At 36.7% G+C, this 19,269-nt stretch overlaps 1 protein-coding gene across 2 annotated transcripts in view; it reads right to left on the bottom strand.

Moving 5' to 3' along the window:
• Positions 1-19,269, bottom strand: part of Rev3l (REV3 like, DNA directed polymerase zeta catalytic subunit) — a 171,754-nt gene that overhangs the window by 22,302 nt on the left and 130,183 nt on the right. For both annotated transcript variants that reach the window (XM_029555725.1, XM_008852401.2), the window contains 6 exons: positions 17,427-17,568; positions 16,238-16,482; positions 15,003-15,111; positions 10,621-10,827; positions 5,671-5,780; positions 2,077-2,191 (listed from right to left, as the gene is read on the bottom strand). In XM_029555725.1, the coding sequence (XP_029411585.1) occupies positions 2,077-2,191; positions 5,671-5,780; positions 10,621-10,827; positions 15,003-15,111; positions 16,238-16,482; positions 17,427-17,568 (928 nt within the window). The remainder of the gene's footprint in view (positions 1-2,076; positions 2,192-5,670; positions 5,781-10,620; positions 10,828-15,002; positions 15,112-16,237; positions 16,483-17,426; positions 17,569-19,269) is intronic.

Raw genomic sequence — 19,269 nt, 5'->3', positions numbered from 1 at the left:
CCTAGGATCAGACTCTGATAAATAAGTATGCAAACAGACATAACTGCAGGAACCAGGACAAGGGTAAGGAAACAGTGAGGTAAAGGAAAAGAAATAACCTGAAGGAGAAGAATAGTAGGCAACAGACCTTAAGAAGGGAGATTTGGATAAAAATTGGGTTAGATTAGGGGAGGGGGGAGGGAAGGGTATATGAGAACCCTAGGGGATAAGGAGAAAGAAGCAGTTCAACAGAGGTAGGATTATGGGAGCAAGGGTATTAGTAAGGAAGAAGGGGGGGAAGTGCAGGCACCTTAAGTGGGAAAACCATGATAGAGGGGTGAGACGATACAAGAGAGAAACAATGCCTAGCTAGTCATGAAAACCAGAGGGAACCATATTATTCCTACAATCTACTGACAAATTATACATAATAGATCAAGAAAAATATCTCTAGATAAGGTTTATTTGGGACCGACTGGTCATTGCCCAGGATTTGTCTGCAGGACACACAGTGATTAAGGGTGCCAGAGTGGTGGAACTGACCTTCTTGGATGTTTGGCAGACATGCCTTGAGATCTGTACTGGTTGGGTCAGAGGGATTCGGGGGACACTTTTTGCTCCTTGCCCTCCTGGGTCGATTGGTTCCCAGGGACTATGAGCATCGCGCAGAGTGTCCTGTAATGGTGGTGGGTCGTCTGGCCTCTTGATCAGGGAGGCCGAGGAGACCCCACCAGATGGACTTGAGCCAGTGTCCAGTCTGTAGAGAGGAGGGTCGACACGGAGGAATCGTTTCCTCCATGCTTCCAAGAGAGGCCAACAATGGTCGAGCAGGACCTTTGACTTATCCTCACATGGATGGAGGTGGTAAAAGAAAGGAGCCAGGGGCTCCTCCCAACCCCATGGGACCCCTGAGGAACAAATCCTCTACCATTATTGGTTCAGTATGATTTAACATTGTGCAGCCCCTTCCACGTGGAGGTAGTGATGTTGCACTTTGAATAGTTCCTCAGCTTGTTTTCTCTGACACCCGGAAGCTGTCTTTCAGATGCTTGCTTTAATCTCACCTGGAAGTTCCCAGGCAGTTCCCAGGCAGAAGCATGTTGATTGTACTTATTAACTGTTCTTATAATCTAGGATTCCAGGACTTCAGTCTTGAGAGAAATTGAAACTGCTCTTTCCATTGTCAGCGTGAGCTAAGCCTAAACCCTTTGAGTCTCCAGCCTGGGAGAGTTTTACAGGCACTTACATCCAGTCTCCTTGCACGGTCAGTGCTTCAATGTTTAGATTTGTTTTCTTAGCAAAATTGTAACCTTATTAGCACAACCAAGACTGATAACTCGCCTTTCTTGTGTGAAGGAGCTCGCTCTTCTTGGGTCTCAGCAGTGTTACTTGTGAGGTGGTTTTAACACCTTCCTCAGACACAAAGGCTCAAGCAACTATAGCAACTGGTAACAAGGTCCAGTGAGAGAGCTCTACACTCACAAATGAGAGTGGAATAAGAATAGTTTTTACTGTTAGAATGTTCTATTCACAGTCATCTTAAACATAAACACGTTGTATTGTAACCTATACACTTGGGCTCACTGTGAACTCCTCACCTACTATCATCTCACTTATCAGCATGCTGAGTGTGAACAATAACAAAAGTGCCAACAATGTGAGTCTATCAGTAGATTCTCATATTGAAACCATAGGAGTGACTCCATCAAAGGAGGCAGATGAGGGATACTGGTGAGTAATCTCACAGACGGTGTGGTGAATCCTGAATTCCCTGGTCAGGTCTCTGAGGACAGAGGTGGGAGGAGAGTCTTGAGTCATACTAAGGCATTTTCCCAATTAGCCCAAAGGCCAGTTTTCTCAAATGAGAAAGAAGAAAACGTTACTGTGCTTTCCTTGAAAACAAACAACTTTTGATTTACAAACTAGATAGATGCTATCACTAAGTATGTTGTTATTAAATAAATAATTTTTAAAAATTAAAAAAAAATTTAACATTCAACAATATTTATAAAACAAGATACTGCTAACAATTAAGTCAGAAATCTCTAGGAGGCATGTAAATTTTCTATGTGAAAATTAGTATTATATTTCACTTACCTTTTCAAATTTCAGTTTCACTGGTTTAGGATTAGTAGCAGTAACAGCTTCAGCAATTTCTTGACCAATCTTAAAAGACTGCTCCTTAGTGGCTCCTTTTAGCAGCACAAACATACTAAGGGATTAAAAGTATAGTAAGATGATGAGGAAGTCATTTTAAGTACAGAAATTATCAAGAGTAACTTCCTGGGTGATAAAGTGGCTTAAGCCAATGATCACCTATTTCCTCCTTACATGCTCCTTATTAAGTTGCCGCCTATCATAGCTTTCCTGTTTTATTACACTTTTCTTTGGGTGCTTTGTTACAGCTTTTAAAGGCATCTAGTATTTGTAGCTTAGCTACAAACTCAGACACTGAAACTGCCAAGAAAGTCCTAGGATCATCCCTGGACACTTAAGGCTACATATGACACACAGTAAGTCAATCAAAAAATACAGTATTTTAAAACTCTATTCCTGGCCCCAGAATCAATACACAATTGGCTTTCTGTTAACTACATATTAGCTTTTTTTTCCCCAAAGATTTTGTAAAAATGGAACTATACCACATATACTCTATTATGTCTGGCTTCTTTCACGCATCATATCTTGAGATTCATTTATGGTGTTGGAATAAATAGTTCCTTTTTATTATTGACTATTTTATTGTAAGAATATACCACAAATTACCAATTTATCACTGAATAAATTTCCAAAGAAGATTTATATACATGTTTTTTTCATGGACATATTTTTTTTTTTTTGTCTCTTTGAGAAAGGGTCTCCCTGTAGCACCAACTGGCCTGGAACTCACTATGTAGACCAGACTGGCCTTAAACTCACAGAGATCCGCCTGCCTCTGCCTCCCAAGTGTTGGGACTAAAGGTGTGCACCACCACGCTGGGCTTGGACATATGCTTTTAACATCTCCTGGGTAAACATAAAGAAGAATTGCTCATTTTTATGCTAAGGGTATGTTTAATTTCATAAGTGACTGCAAAACTGTTTTTATCATCAAAGATAAAACTTTATAAATTTTCAGAACCAATGATGAATGCAAGCATTTTAAAAACAAGGTGCACAAACATGTATTTCTGTAAGGTTTAAGAACAAGTAAAACTAAGCTTTGTAATAGAAATCAGAAGTAGTTGCATGGGGTACTGGTGGGAGAAATGAGAAACTGATTGTAGAGGGGGAAACAGAAGAACACTTTATGGCAAATAGAAATTAGAATGGTGGTTGGTTATGCGGGTCCATATATTGTTATAGAAAACAACATGCTGTACACTTTTTTGTTAAAATTATATTTCAATGAAAGTGAAAACTCCACGTGTATGTACATACACACATGCTACCCAAGCATGTCATATTTTTCATTTTACCAAATGGGCCGAGCGATCACAGCATTATGCATACACTTCTAGAATAGCACTCACCTCTATGTTTTCTAATTTTTTCCATCTGTCTCCTAGAGCACTTACTCTTCTGGGTCATACATAAGAAAGCACATACTGTACAGTTCTGTTTATATAAAATTCTTGAAAAAGTAAAACTAATTTACAGTAACAGAAAGTAAGTCATACTAATCTGTGGGTCAGAAGTAAAAAAAACCTATAGATGTGTATACACACACACACTCTATACCTTGAAAGTTATGACAGGGTACATATATGAGATTTTTACCCAACAATGTTAGTGGGCTTGTTAGTGGATACACTTTTGGCTAATTTGATTTGGAGCTAAGTTTCAAGAGAGCTGGCCAGGATTAAAGAGAAGTTTTGATTACAATATGGGAGTAGTCTAAAAATGGAAAGAATGTGTTTACCACTAGTATTGTTTTTAAGATGGTCTTGCCGTATAGTCCCCCCAGCCCGGAGCTCACTACATAACTGGTACATTTAAATAACATTCATCTTTGGGTTAAGAGGCTCAAGTACACATTTTGAGTAATGATTTCCTTATTGAGGAACACTGAGTAGGGATATGAGTATTATCTAAAAGGCTTTTCTTAATTATAGTCTGATGAATTTCCCAAGAGATTCTGATTGTAGTTTGATACGCTGGTATTATATCAATGTCTCACTGAGAATCCTTCCCTATCCTGCCTGAGACTCACTATTACAAATAGCTCCAGTCATTGACTGAAGCAGGATATAACCCACTGGGTGGGACCAATGATTGTGAAACATAACTAGTTGAATCACTATAGTATATAGTGTGTTTATTTACACACTTTCTAAATGGATTGCAATAAAAATTTCTTTAGAGGTAAGTAGCCTCCTAAGTTCTTTTGATACTCTGGTAAGTGATCCTTCTCAGATGGGACCCAAATTCTTTGTGAATCATGAGCCCTGAAATTGAAGGAGGCAATGGTCACTCACCATCCCTTATCAAGTTCCTTTATTCTGCTGATGAAGTATTTGAGTCTCAGAAAAGCTAAGTGAATTAGAGGCCATGTAATCAGCTAGGACTAGAGTTAGAGATTTCAGATCTCCTTTTCACTTTCCTTTTATTTTTCATTCCACCAAACATTATTTATTATCCTTAGGGCAGTCCATCTTCTAACCTTTTATCATCATTATTATCCTCCTGAGGAAAAAATTACAATTAATTTTCATGACAGTAGTTATTAAGGAATAATATATTTGGAGAATTTTTTGTACATCTAAGAACTTATCTGTACTCTGCTGGGGTGGTATTGTTCCTGTCGAAAATTAATTGCCTTTACACAGATTTCAAAAACATTTAAATAAACCAAGTAATGAATGATGATCAAAATGACACTATAAATAAATTTGACTGACTGGGCTCTCAATATACCTATAAAATATGCCATACAGAGAAGGCACTTGCTAGGACTCAAAACATGAAGTGCAAATTTATGTCTTAATTACTGACTAGTTATGTGCTCCGAGACAAATTTTTTACCTAAGGAGGATTTGTTTTTAAGAATTATAAGACATGCTGGGTATGGTGGCTAATGCCTTTAATCCCAGCACTTGGGAGGCAGAGGTGGGCAGATCTCTGTGAGTTTGAAGCCAGCCTGGTCTACATAGCCAGTTCAAGGCCAGCTGGGGCGATAGGGAGACCCTGCCTCAAAAAAAAAATAATAATAATTTTAAGATGTATTTTAAGGCTTCCTAAGGGTCTGAACTTTCCAACAGTTTATAAACTGCTAAATAATATCAAAATCATTTTCTAATTCTGAGATCCTGTATTAGATTTTTTTTTGGGGGGGGTGTCTTTTTTGCAGAACTTTTAGGGAAATTAAACATTTAAGTTGTTGCTTTTAATTCAGAGTCTGTAAGTATAAGTTGTTGACATACAGAATGATGATTCTGATGAACTGTTATTTACCATTTAAGCTCTTTAAGAATTCAAACAAAAAGCTGGACACGGTGGCGCACACCTTTAATCCCAGGACTTGGAGGCAGAGGCAAGCGGATCTCTGTAAGTTCGAGGCCAGCCTGGTTTACATAGTGAGTTCCAGGTGGGCTGGGGATACAGGAGACCCTGTCTCAAAGACCCCTGCCCTGAGAGAGAGATGTCAAAAAGTAAAACAAAACCCAACCCAAACCAAGAAAACCCCAATTATAAACCCCTAAATCTCGTTACCTGTCAGTATCTCCATAAACAACCCTAGCACCCCATTTCTTGGTATCATTCACTAATTTTATTGCTCGTTCCAAGGTTTCTCTGGCTTTGTGAACGATACTATCACCAACCTGTTGATGCAAACACATTGGAAATAGTTTCTTAACATGGTTCAATAAAAGTCAATAAATTTTAACATAATGCTAAAATCTTAGTTAAGGAAAAAATGTAAAAAAATAGCAATCAGTGTCATCACACAGTCAAGAAAATGATTTAAAATAATCAATGAGTATAGACTTGCCTTTGAGTGTTATCAGGAAGTATAATGGATTGCACACTTAGAAAAGATTTATTTTTATGTGCATGAGTGTTCTGACTGCACGTATATATGTGTGCTGCATGCATGCCTGGTACCTGGAGAGGCCAGAAGAGGGTGTCAGGATCCCCTGACACTGAAGTTACAGGTGGATGGGAGCTGTTATTTGGGTTCTGGAGCAGAACCTGGGTCTTTTACAAAAGCAGTAAGAACTCTGAACCACTAAGTTATCTCTCCAGATTCTGACTGCATACTTTTACAAGGTTCTTATAAAGAATTGGCTTTTGGATGAATAAGCCTTGTTTATTCAAAGCTCTTCTTTTATACTCTTCTAACCAATTTGGCCACAAATTACTTTGTGTTGGGTCCAAGCATATGATTGGCTATCTCTTTAAAAAATATTCTATGTTTATGATAATGTATTTAAATACTGACTTAATCTCTGTGGTTGGTTATACACAAGTTTTGGAAACACTAAGTAAAAGGAAAAATGTATATAATTAAATGATGGAAAATAAATAACATGTTCAATTTAAATAAAGTGGGTAGATAAAAATGCCCACAAGGGTTCTTTTGTTGGCAACCAATGACAAACAAAGATCATGGCAAAGCTGATGAAAGAGGGATACTGGGCCTTAAGTATTATGACACACATTCTCATTACACTGTAGAATTAAGTAAATTAAGGAGACTATATAGCATTGTTGTTACACTTATTAAACTCATTGAGGTTAAAGATGGAGAAAATTACCATTCAACTTAAATAGAGCTCTCCCTGTACAATTTTAAAACAAAAACTATGAATTTTGTCTTTTGTGTGTTAAGCAAACAACAGTAATGATGTTTCCCTTTCTACAACAAAATTAGAATTTTCCAAACTAAATGTAGCATTGAACAGTATTTAAGAAAGCTATCTTGTGGGGGCGTGGTGGTACACACCTTTAATCCCAGCACTGGGGAGGTAGAGGCAGGCCCATCCCTGTGAGTTCAAGGCCAGCCTGGTCTACATAGTGAGCTCTAGGCCAGCTGGGGCTACAGGGAGACCCTGTCACAAAAAGCCAAAAAAAAAAGGGGAAAGCTATCTTAAGTTGTACTACAAAGTAAACATTAGCGTAACAACAATGGGATAAATAATAAAACTGGGAGCAGAAATTTAATTAGAGTCTAAATTAGGATCATAAATTCTATTGAGACTTTGAGTACAACAGAAAACCTTGAAAATATGATCTATAACTTAATATATTAAGAACACTAAAAATCATATTGCCTAATTGGAACTCAGAAGTTAAAGAAAAAAGTTCAATATGTCCCCTTATTGCTACCTTCTTTCCTCCTCCCTGTCTCCCACCTAATTCTAATTAAAAAAAATTATTTATGTGAAGTTGGGGTGCATGTGTCTGTGTGTATGTGTCCCCACGAGGCTAGAGGTTGATGTCATGTATCTTCCTTTGTCACTCCTCATCTTCTATCTTCTTTTTTGAGGCAGAGTCTGAACCTAGAATGAGGGATCCACCTGTCTCCACTGTCCCCCAGCAATGGGGTTACAGGCATGGCTGTGCCCACCTTTACATGGGTGCTGGGGATCTTGGGTCTTCACGCCTCTACAGTAAGCGCTTTACTGGCTGAACCATTTTCTCATCCCCCTCCTTTTTTGAGATAGAGCTCACTATACAGCCCATGCTGGCCTGCAATCACTATACAACCTAGGTTGGTTTTGAACTTGTGATCCTGTCTCAACCTTCTGAGTACCCAGATTTTAGGTATTGCACTACCATGCCTAGCTCCTTACTGTCACTTTCAAACAAGTAAACTTTCTAATATATGAGGGCAAATGACTATATGGGTAAGCCACCCTAGTGTCAAAGTCATATATACTCTATAAATATTTGCAGATAAATGCATAAACTTTCTGACTGTAACTGTCTGTTTAACGCTGCTTGTTCTGACCTATTTAAAAAAAATTTTTTTTTGTCTTTTTGAGACAGGGTCTCCCTGTAGCCCCAACTGTCCTGGAGCTCACTATGTAGACCAGGCTGGCCTTGAACTCACAGAGATCTGCCTGCCTCTGCCTCCCGAGTGCTGGGATTAAAGGCGTGTACCACCATGCCTGGCTTGCTCTGACCTATTTAAATTAGCAGTTCTCCTACTTAAGATCTGGGAAATTCTGACCTCTTGGAGATGCCCCTGAAGGAAGGACACTTGGCATCCACTCTTTCTGTGTGTTCACTAAAGCACAGTGTATGTCCAGAGTCAATAACTAATTTGCCCCCTTTTTAACATGCCTGATAGCTTACCCTTTTACTCCACTGTTGCTGCTAACTTTTCACTTGTTTATTAGTTTTTGAGATGTTAGCTGCTTTTTCCACAAACGATTCCACACATAAGTTAACACAACATTGCATTGTAAAGTTGTATTATGATGAGTCAAACACCTATCTGCAGCCATTAACCTCAGAATATCGAAGAGCATTAGGATAAAGGAGGCAGACAAGTGCTTGGTGGTCAGACTTTACTATACTAAGCAGCACTGTACTTCCTGGCATAACTCTACTCTTACTTCTACTGCTAGTTCCAGATGCCTCAATTCTGGTTATTGCAAGGCTAAAATATGTTTCATAAATATTACTTATAGTAGAATTTATCCCCCAAAGTTCATGAATTAGAAATATAATCCCCAGTGTAATATTGCTAAGGGGTGAGTCCTAGAGGTGATTAGAAATGTGGACTCTGCCAACTTGAGTGGATTAATGTAATTAAAATCTAAGTAGATTAGTTGTTACAGGTATAGGTTCTTGATATAGGTAAGTAGTACCCTCTTCCCTTTCTTGCCGTACTGACTTTTCAGAATGGATGACGTAGCAAGAAGGCTTTTACTAAATGTGATTTTGACCTTGGATTTCTTAGTGTCAGATATTCTCTTAATAGCAGCATAAAATAGATTATTTTGTTATCAAAATATATTAACAATTTTAAAACCGAGAAATAGGGAATAAAGTAAGGAAACAGCCTAAAAATAGATTTGATATTCTGGCTCTACAGTAGTAGCATTTTCATTTTTCTGAAGCAAAAGTAAAATATATAATAAGAACCCATGGGACTGATAGTATTTTTATATCACCTATGACTAAAGGAACATAAAATGACATAAATTTATTGTTTATAGGTCTCTAGGAAAATTACAAAACCAAACAATTCATCTAGTATGAACAAATATTATTAAAAAGTTCATTTTTTTCTTTATATATAGTATTTTCTTGTTATCAATATGAATATGCCTTTGTATGCCTTGAATAGATTTTTTAAAATTTTGTTTTACATTTATTTAGTGTGTGTGCTTATGTCTTGATGTGTGCAAGTGGAGGTCAGAGGAAAACTTGTGGGAATTCATTCTCTCCTTCCATCATGTGGGTCCCAGGGATTGAATTCAGGTTGTTAAACTTGGCAGCAAGTACCTTTACTCAATGAGCCACTGGTACTTTAAAAAGAATTGTACTTTTTGCATGTCTGCTACAGTGCACACATAGAGGTCAGTGGACAGCGTTTGTGGAGTGGGTTCTCTTTCACTTTTATATGGGTTCTGGGGATTGAACTATCAGGCCTGCATGGCAAGCAATTTACCTGTTGAGCCATGTTATCAGCCCTTGAATAGGTTTTTGAAGTTCATTTTGCCTATTGTGAGTTGTGAGGACTTTACTCTTCCCCCTAGTTTTCACTTAGTGAAGTACTATAAATCTGGTACATCACCTCCAATTCTCATTTGGCAGCAAAAAAATCTTTTCTACAACAAATCTGTCTTTTCTCAATCACTAGTAAATTTATGCTCTGTTGCATTATATTACATTCATATCAAATAAACATCTTAAATTAGTCTCATTCTTTGAAAACTTTTCCAACCACAGTGATGAAAAGAAAGGTTTTGCCTTATTTTACTGGTACACTAAACGAGTATGTTACCATTTTTCTTTTCTTTTTGTGTATGGCACATATGTGTGTACATGTTCGTGTGTGTGTGCGCCAGAAGTTGACATTGGGTGTCTTCCTTAATCCTCTCTACCTTATTTTCTGAGACAGGGTCTTTTACTGAACCTAGAGCTCATCAACTTATTTAAACTAGCTGGCTAGTAAGCTCCAGGGATCCTTTTGTCCCTACCAAACCAGCCCTCAGGCTAAAGGTCTGAGTCTCCTTTTATGTGGGTATCAGATATCTCCACCTAGGTCCTCATGTTTGCACAGTAAGCAGTTTACTGACTGAGCCAACTCCCAAGCCTGTGGAATTATTTTTCTTTATTCTAACATTTGGACAAGCCAACATAACTATAAAGAGGCTTCTATCAATATATTGAGGGGAACAATTTAGTATCAAAGTTATTGTAAACATTACTATAAAACTGCCATTGAAACCTCAAGTTAATAAATGGATCCAGACTATGCATATATGTGTGTATAATTTAAAAATTATTATTGAAATAAAGGCACAGAATTTTCACAGAAAAAAAATCTCACAAATACTCAAGAATATGCATGCTTATAGACTCAGTTTAATTAAAACTAATACATCATGGGAATGAAATGCTTTCAAAACAAAATACTTTGATGGACATTACTTTAATGCTGTTTTACTCTCTTTTGAAAACAACATTACAGATATGTGTTACCTCAATGCAGGGCATTCTTCCAGAGAAATTAGCAGCTGTATAGCCAAATGTAACATTTGCTATCAGCTTTAGTCCTAGCTGACGTGCACTGAGCATTCGTGACAGGGCTCTGTCTTGCTTGTAAGCCTTCATTGACTGCTTTACCATTAATCTAGTCTTCAAAATTTCTTCAAGCATTCTTGGCAGAACACCTTTTCTTACTGAAGGCTATCAGAAAAGAAAAAATTAATATATAAAATCTCTCATATATATATATATACACATACACATACAGACTGAGATAACTAAGAAGGAATCACAAAGTATAATAAATGCCCAACTCTTATGAATTGAAACATGCTAGTAATAGAATGGCCATAAGACTAGCAGCTGTCAATGCAAAATCATTATTTTATTTCTTTTGAAGAGGATTTTTCTTTTAAAAGGTTCCTGTTTAGAAATCTAATATGCAACACTTCTGTGTGAGCTCCAAGAGCTCCTGGAAGGAGAATGTCAACTAGTGCATAAGTAACCATATAACAAATTCAAAGGGAAATGCTGTTCAAACTCTGATTGAGACCCCCATCCTTGAGAAAGACACATGGACCTTGTATCACTCATAACCAACCTTAGTTTTAAAGATCTCACCCTAATGACCCCACACAGTACTCTGCATGGAACTCCATTTATCTACCTTGGAAGAATGATGAGCTGGGTTGACTCTGCTGACATTCAAACCTGTAGTTCCAGGGACTCTAGGTATTTCAAATCTGATGCTTAGACCACTAAGCCATCCCCTCCGGCCTATATTTATTAGAAATCTGGAAGAGGGGATGAATAGTGAGGTGATAAAATTTGTTGTTGCCAGAAAAAAAAATCATTTGTATTAATCAAGACTAGGGAGAATTTATGAGAACTCTGGTAGGAATAAAAACCACAAAACAGTATTAACTCTGATTATTCACAGACCGTGCAAAATAATGCATGTTGAATTGAACAACCAAAACTTCAGGTATAGGATAATCACACCCTTGAATATTAAAAAAATCTTATTTTCATTCAGCTTTACATACTAGGCCAAATGTAGATAAGGTTTTAAAAATGCTATTAAAGGGAGATTAAGAAAAGAAATAGTCTAGGCATATGGCAATAACATAGTCTAACTTCTAATTCATTTGGCATATCCTTTGAAGCAGCAGTAGCTTTCCCCCTTTGTTCTATCATTTCTTTTTTTAAAATAGTAATTATTAGCACATATTAATTGCACAAATTAATGTTTCACTGTGACCATATATACATGTGTGTGTGTGTAGTGTTTTTGCTTTTGAGGCAAGGTCTTACCATATAACTATGGTTGGCCTGAACTGCTATATAGGTTAGTTAGTCTTGAATTTACAGAGCTGTGTCAACTTCCCAGGTTCCTGGATGAAAGGCAGGCACCAGTACACCCAGCCCTTGTGTTCTGTTGTATACACCCTACCTATTGCATTCTCTCATACTCTCTTTTCATTCCCCTCTCTCTGTTCTCCTCTGCCTTCCCTAATAGACCCTCTTTCTACCTTCAGGTTCTCTCTTCCAAATCCCTAGTTTCCACATATGAGAAAAAAAAATGTGATATTAGTCTTTCTGTTTGGGTTATTTTGCTCAACGTGTTAAGTCTCAGGTTCTATTCATTTTCCAGTAAATGACATGACTTTGCTCTTCATATATGGCTGAATATCAATCCACTGTGTATAAACACATTTTCTTTATCCACTCATCTGTTGATGAACAGAATGGGCAACTACACCGATTCTATAGTTTGGCTATTGTGAATAGTGAGGCAATACAGGTAATGCAGGTATCTTTACTGTCTGCTGACTTTGTTTCCTTTGGGTATATACTGAGGAGTGGCAGTGGATCACATGGTGTTTATATTTTTAGTTTATAAAGGAGTTTCCATACAATTTGTCACAGTGGCTATATTAATTTATATTCTACCAGCAGTATATAGTAATGGTTTCTTCAGTTCTCTCATCTTCGCCAGCATGTGTTGTTTTCTTGATGCCAACTATTTTGACTAGCGATCGCAATGTAGTTTTGACTTATATTTCTCTGATGGCTAACCATACTGAGCATGTTTTCTTATTTTCTTTTGAGATCACTTATTCATTTACTGATTAGTATTTGTTCATCTGATGTTAATTCTTTTGAGTTCTTTTTATATTTTGGCTATTAATCCTGTTGGATGAATAGCTGGCAAGGTTTCTTCCACTCTTTTTACTCTTGATTGTTTCCTTTGCTATCAGAAGCTTTTATTTCTTTGTTTCTTTTTTTCCTCCCCCTTTGGTCTTTTTTGAGACAGGGTCTCCCTGTAGCCACAGTTAGCTATGCAGACCAGGTTGGTCTTGATCTCACTGAGATCTGCCCGCCTCTACCTCCCAAACTCAATTAAAGGTATGTGCCACCACACCCAGCTTTATCAGAAGCTTTGAAATTTGATGTAATCCTATTTGTTAATTCTAGCTTGTATTTCCTGAGCTATCTGAGTCAAAGGAAATTGCCTATGTCAATTTCCTGAAGTGCTTTTTTTTAAAAAGTACTTTCAAAGTTTAAGGCCTTTAATTCATTTTGAAGTGGTTTCTACATGTAGATAGCCAGTGTTCCTAGCACCACTTATTGAAGCGACTTTTTTCCAATGTATGTTTCTGGCACTTTGTCAAGATTCAGATGGCTTAGATACATGGGTTTATTTCTGAGTTCATTATTCTGCTCCATAGGTCTATGTGTTTGTTTGTATGCTAATACTACACAGTTTTAATTACCTGGATTTGAAGTATATTTTGATATTAAATTTGGTATTATGATGCCTCCCCTCCATCAATATTCTTTTTAATTAGAATTGGCTTTCGCTATTTGGTATCATTTGTACTTCCAAATAATTTTAGGGTTAAGTTTTTCCAGTTTTGTAAAGGCCTCTGGCATTTTCATAAAGACTACATTAAATCTGTAGTTTGCTCGTGGAAACATTCAAGTTTATCAATATTATTTCTATCACGGACATGATAAAATTTTTCCATCTAGTTTCTTGGATTTCTTTCTTTAGTGTTTTATAATTTTTATTGTAGAGGCCTTTCACTGCTAGGCTCATCTTTTACTTTTTTGTGTGGAAAAAATGACTGGAAAACAAATTTTTTTTAAACATGGGGAGACATTTAATAAAAAAATTAATTTTTATGTTTACAACTAAATTTTGTCTGTATCAAACACTGGAAATATTCTATTCAAAGAAAAAATTTTTGGTCTTTTTTGAGACAGGGCCTCCCTGTAGTCCCTGCTGGCCTAGAACTCCCTATTACAGACCAGGCTGACCTTGAACTCACAGAGATCTGCCTCCCTCTGCCTCCCTAGTGCTGGGACTAAAGGCATGAACCACCACACCCAGCTCTACTTTAAAATTTTCTAAGAAAAGAATATTCCATGAACTTTTTGATACAAATTTTCTTTACATCTAAATTGCTAATTATAGTTTTACATTATCTCTTACTGATAGAGAATGATACTTTCAATAAGTACACCAGAATGAATTTGAGGGCTGGTGGTATCTGCTCTATCACCAAACACCCTTGTCTTTATAATTCTAATACACATCCACTCACTGCCAAGGAAATAGAAAAAGAATGAAGTTGGCATAGAAGAGGCAATATAATCTCCTAAATTTCTATTTTCTTAATTCATTTAAGAAGCTTTCCCCAGTCTCTTTTTGAGGAGAAATCAAAGAGGAAGAAAAAGACCCTATTGTTCATTTGGGTGTCTTCTTAAAAATATAATCATTAAATATACTAGAGTATTATTATGTCTAAGATAGGCTCAGTTTAATTTTAAATCATGGAGAAAAACAATCTGTAGCATGTACACATTAAAGCAATTTAAATTTTTGTATAGTATCTTTTAGCCATCAAATTGCTAATTATACTTGCCAGATTTTAGCAGAAAGCAGCTGCTATAAACCCATTTATTTCAATGCAACAATTAAATGTAACAATTAAGCTGGGTGTGGTGGCACAGGCCTTTAATCCCAGCCCTTGGGAGGCACAGGCAGGTGGGGTCTCTGTGAGTTTGAGGGGAGCCTGCTCTACCTGGTGAGTTCCGTGCTGGCTGGGGCTAAAGGGAGACCCTGTCTCAAAAAGATGAAAAAAAAAAAAAAGTAACAATTAAATCTAAATCTTTGGTTTAAATCTAAATTCAACCAAAACAAGATGGCTGTTTTTCTTTGAAATAATTTCTTAGAAGATTGCTGTTTTTGACTTTATGAGGTAAAATATTCAAGTAAATGTAGACTTTTTGTTTTCTATAACGTGACAACAATTTGCTCTCCAAAGTTAAGCCACAGTTGATTACTTTCATTTATAAGAGAGTATTACCTTGACAAAAGCTATTCCATTGGGGGACACTGTGATATCATGCCTAATTTGGTAAAGCAAATCTGGAGGTACTCTTAGAGAGGTACAGCCAAATTTGAACTCCTCATACCTGTTAAAAAAGAAAATATTAAGCAAATACTTTCTTAAACGACAGAATAGAGCAGCTTTTAGGCATCTCTCTAATTTCACCAGAAATTCATTTTCAAACTCTAAACGTGAGTTCATGTACTTAGTAATATGAGTACTCGGTTCATCACCAAAAGCTCTCTAATATACACTGTTTAATAAAAGAGACATTTCCTAAATTAACTAAATTTCAACTTAACATATAATCATGTTATATTAAGAAAAATTCAAGTAAAAAGATAAGTTAACTCCAAATTCTCTTAATCAAAGAGGATTACTGATAGATACAATTTCCATAAATGATCCCTGTTAAGAGAGTATACCAGGCTAGACCACAACACCTGATTGCAAAATCATCAAAAAGATTCTGTATTTCTTGTAATTCAAGAAAAATATCCCGTTTGAGAATTTAAAATGTTTTTTTAAACTTTAAAAAAATTTGTATTGAGAATTTTATACATGCATATAAGGTGTTTTGATCAAATCCACGCCCACTCCCTTTCCTCCCCTCCAACTTTTCCCATATCTCCCAGTCACTTTTTTTCTGACAACTTCATCTACTCTTTCTTCTTTTTTTTTTTAAATGGGGCTTTTTACTACTTTAACATCTCCCCTCTCTGAAGAGGTAACACTTCTCATTCAACTTACATTACTTAATAGATGAGTTAATTCTAGCTTTGAAAATAATAGCCTATTTCTAAGTATGGAGGAGATGACAGTTGGCATTATTAAATCATTATTTTCAAACAATTCCACTGAAAGCTCAAAAATAATTTTCAAAAAATTAAACATTAATTTTATTACAATTAAAAATAATTTTCATTCTAAAGGAAGTTACTGATTTATGGAGAGTAAAACAGAAAGGTACAAGGCTGATCTATCTTTATTCATGACCCTCTTCACATGAACAATTCATTCATGAAACTGAATCATATCATGATCCATGTCAATTAGTAAGTCAACTGTAACAAATGGTTTAGCTGTGCTATAGCCCAATTCATTTTACTCTTAAGAATGGTGTGAAGTACAAAGACATACAAAAAAAGTGTATAATTTTAACACATATAAAGACCAATAACATAACTGTAAATACGAAAAAGAAATCTTACTTTCCCAAATTCTCCACATGGCCAAGGCAGGTGGAAAAACAGTAGTTATATGCAATCACAATTGAAGGATATAGTGACTGGAAATCCAAAACAAGTACAGAGTTGCTATAGAAGCGAGATTCAGGTTCCATAATGAGGGGAACACACTGTGGGGCTCTCATTTGGGATCTCTGCTGAATACTAGGTGTCACAGGTATATAGTTCATTGGTTTAGCAATACGCAACATCATTGATTCCACACGGTACTGCAAAGCAGGAAGGGAGAGGTGAGAAGAGAATGTTATTTAAATAAAAATATACTGGTCACTTGACCATATGATAATATTTTGGGGATGTTTTCCCCCTTCAGATTAAGATGGTTGATTTGTTTTTGTTTTTTGAGACTCACTATATAGCTTGAGCTGGCTTGGAACCTGCTATGTAGACCATGTGAGGCTGCCCTTCATCCCTATGTACCTGCCTCTCTGCCTCCTAAGGTGCTTGGATTCAAGGAATGCACTACCACACCCAGACAAGACTGCATAATTTTTTTACATTATAATTATACAGTATTTTTAGTCAATTTTTGGGTGTCATTAATATTGACTAATATCTATTAGGAGTTGGAATAAGCAAATTTAGAAATGTAAAGCATGAGCTACACATTCTTTCTTGGTTTCCCTGCTGCTAAGAGATGTTTTTAATCATGCAAGGTTTGATTACTCTGGTATTGATTAGATAGTGATAGATACAAAGTTAAAAAATAAATCATTTCCTGTCTGGAAAGATGGCTCAGGAGTTGAGAGCACTTACTGCTCTTGCAGAGGACCCAGGCTCAGTTCCCAGCATCCATATTAGGTGGCTCACAACCACCTGCAACTTTAATTCCAGGGAATCTGATGCCCTCTGAGTCAGCTGCCACCTGCATGTACATGGTGCACATAAACTCACAAGTGTGCACACAATAGATTTACATAAATAAACAAATCTTTAAATAAAAAATCAAATAATTTCAAACAGTTCAAAATTAAAGAGCATTTTATATATATACTTTTTTTTTTTTTGGTCTTTCTGAGACAGGATCTCCCTCTAGCCCCAGCTGTCCTGGAATTCAGAGATCCGCCTACCCCTGCCTCGTGAGTGCTGTGTACGCCACCACGCCCAGGTAGCATTTTAATATAATTTTAAAGGGTACAAGAAAAATTTCTACCTGTGAACCTCTTGTCAGTACATGTAGAAACTGAATGCCAAAAAGTCTGGCCATTTCACTGGTTTTTCCAATTAGGTCCAGCTGTTCTAACATTTGCAGATTTCCACGGACACGGCTAACATAATGATCAACCATTTTCCATCTGTCAAAAAATAATCCATGTCATAAATACAAGAAAAAGGCTGTTTTCTGCCCCAAACCAAACACACTGAAAATAAGGTTACTTAAGGGAAGAGTCACACTATGAATCTTTACACAAAGTATATTAATTAAGGAGTTAAATGTTAAGAAAATTTCAGGGAAATGAAACAGTAACAATATGTAAATTTTAAATAGTACTTATGATAAGCTTTTGAGGATAAGGGAAATTAAATTTTTTCTTTGATGCTGATAACTTAGTTCCAGTTCTCTACTTCAGTTGGCAAAAATGGAATTTCTTATCCCAGGGGTAGTAAAACATGCATTTTATGGGCTGCATTTAGGGGGCTCAGCAGTTAAGAGCCCCCTCTTCAAGGCTGTGCTTGAAGAGAACCCAGGTTCAGTTCCCAGCACCCACATGGCAGCTAAGAACTGTCCATAACTCCATTTCCAGAGGCTCCGATACCCTAATATGCAGGAAAAGCACTCATAGAGATTCAAAACTAGAGCCAAGCAAGCACTCTATCATTGAACTATGGACTTTATTTATTTATTTTTATTTTTTGTGGTCTTTTTGAGACAGGGTCTCCCTGTAGCCCCAGCTGTCCTGGAACTCACTATGAAGACCAGGCTGGCCTTGAACTCACACAAATCTGCCTGCCTCTTGGACTTTCTCCCTTATACAGCTATTTTCTCAACTCAATATAATTTTCTCTTTAACTTAAATAGTAGGGGCAATAACTTTCACTTTCAACTATGATGCAGTAACAAGTCCTGGACTAACTTTCCTGCCTCGACACAGAGTCAAAGTAAAAGTTTTTGGGCAAAGAACAATAGGCAATGAAAGACTATCTTGGGAAAGGAAACTTAAGAGGTGACCCTCAGCTTAATATAGAGACAATTTCCTAAACACAGTATATAGCATACTAGTCTAGGCAGAAAATGGCTGTCTGAAGCCAAGTAGAGCTTAAGAGTTCAGGCAGTTCACAGATGGAAGTGGTAGGATAGGGCACCAGAGATAAGGAAGCTGAGCAAATGACAGGAGTTGGGAGTCAGAAACAGAGTTCCCTGTGAGTAACTTCCTTATGCCTGAGCTGAAAATAAATTTAATAAAACCGTAATAGGTTTACAAGAAAATAGCTACAGGCCAGAGACTTAACAGAGAGACATCTGAATTAAACAAAATCATATATCAAATGGACTTAACAGATATCTACCGAGTATTCCACCCAAACACCAAAGGACATACTTTCTACTCAGCACCCCATGGAACTTTCTCCAAAATCGACCATATACTGGGGCACAAAACAAAGCTCAGCAAATACAAAAAGACTGAAATAATTCCATGTGTTCTATCAGACCACAATGCAATAAACCTTACAGTCAACACTCGAAGAAGCCAATATCACCACATGAACACATGGAGATTAAACAATACACTCCTGAATGATGAATGGGTCAAAAGAGAAATTAAGAAAGAAATAAAAGTATTCCTGGAATTAAATGAAAAGGACAATACAACACAACAAAACCTCTGGGACACGCTGAAAGCCGTTCTTAGAGGGAAGTTTATAGCTCTAAGTGCCTACATCAAAAAATCAGAAAGAACACAAATAAATGACTTAACACAGCAACTCAACACACTTGAAAAGCAACAGCAAACAAAACCCAAACCCTGCAGACAAGAAGAAATAACAAAAATCAG

The sequence above is a fragment of the Nannospalax galili genome, unplaced genomic scaffold (assembly GCF_000622305.1).
Source record: "Nannospalax galili isolate Female #2095 unplaced genomic scaffold, S.galili_v1.0 scaffold646, whole genome shotgun sequence".
Taxonomy (NCBI): domain Eukaryota; kingdom Metazoa; phylum Chordata; class Mammalia; order Rodentia; family Spalacidae; genus Nannospalax; species Nannospalax galili.
This window is presented reverse-complemented; position numbering and strand designations above follow the sequence as displayed.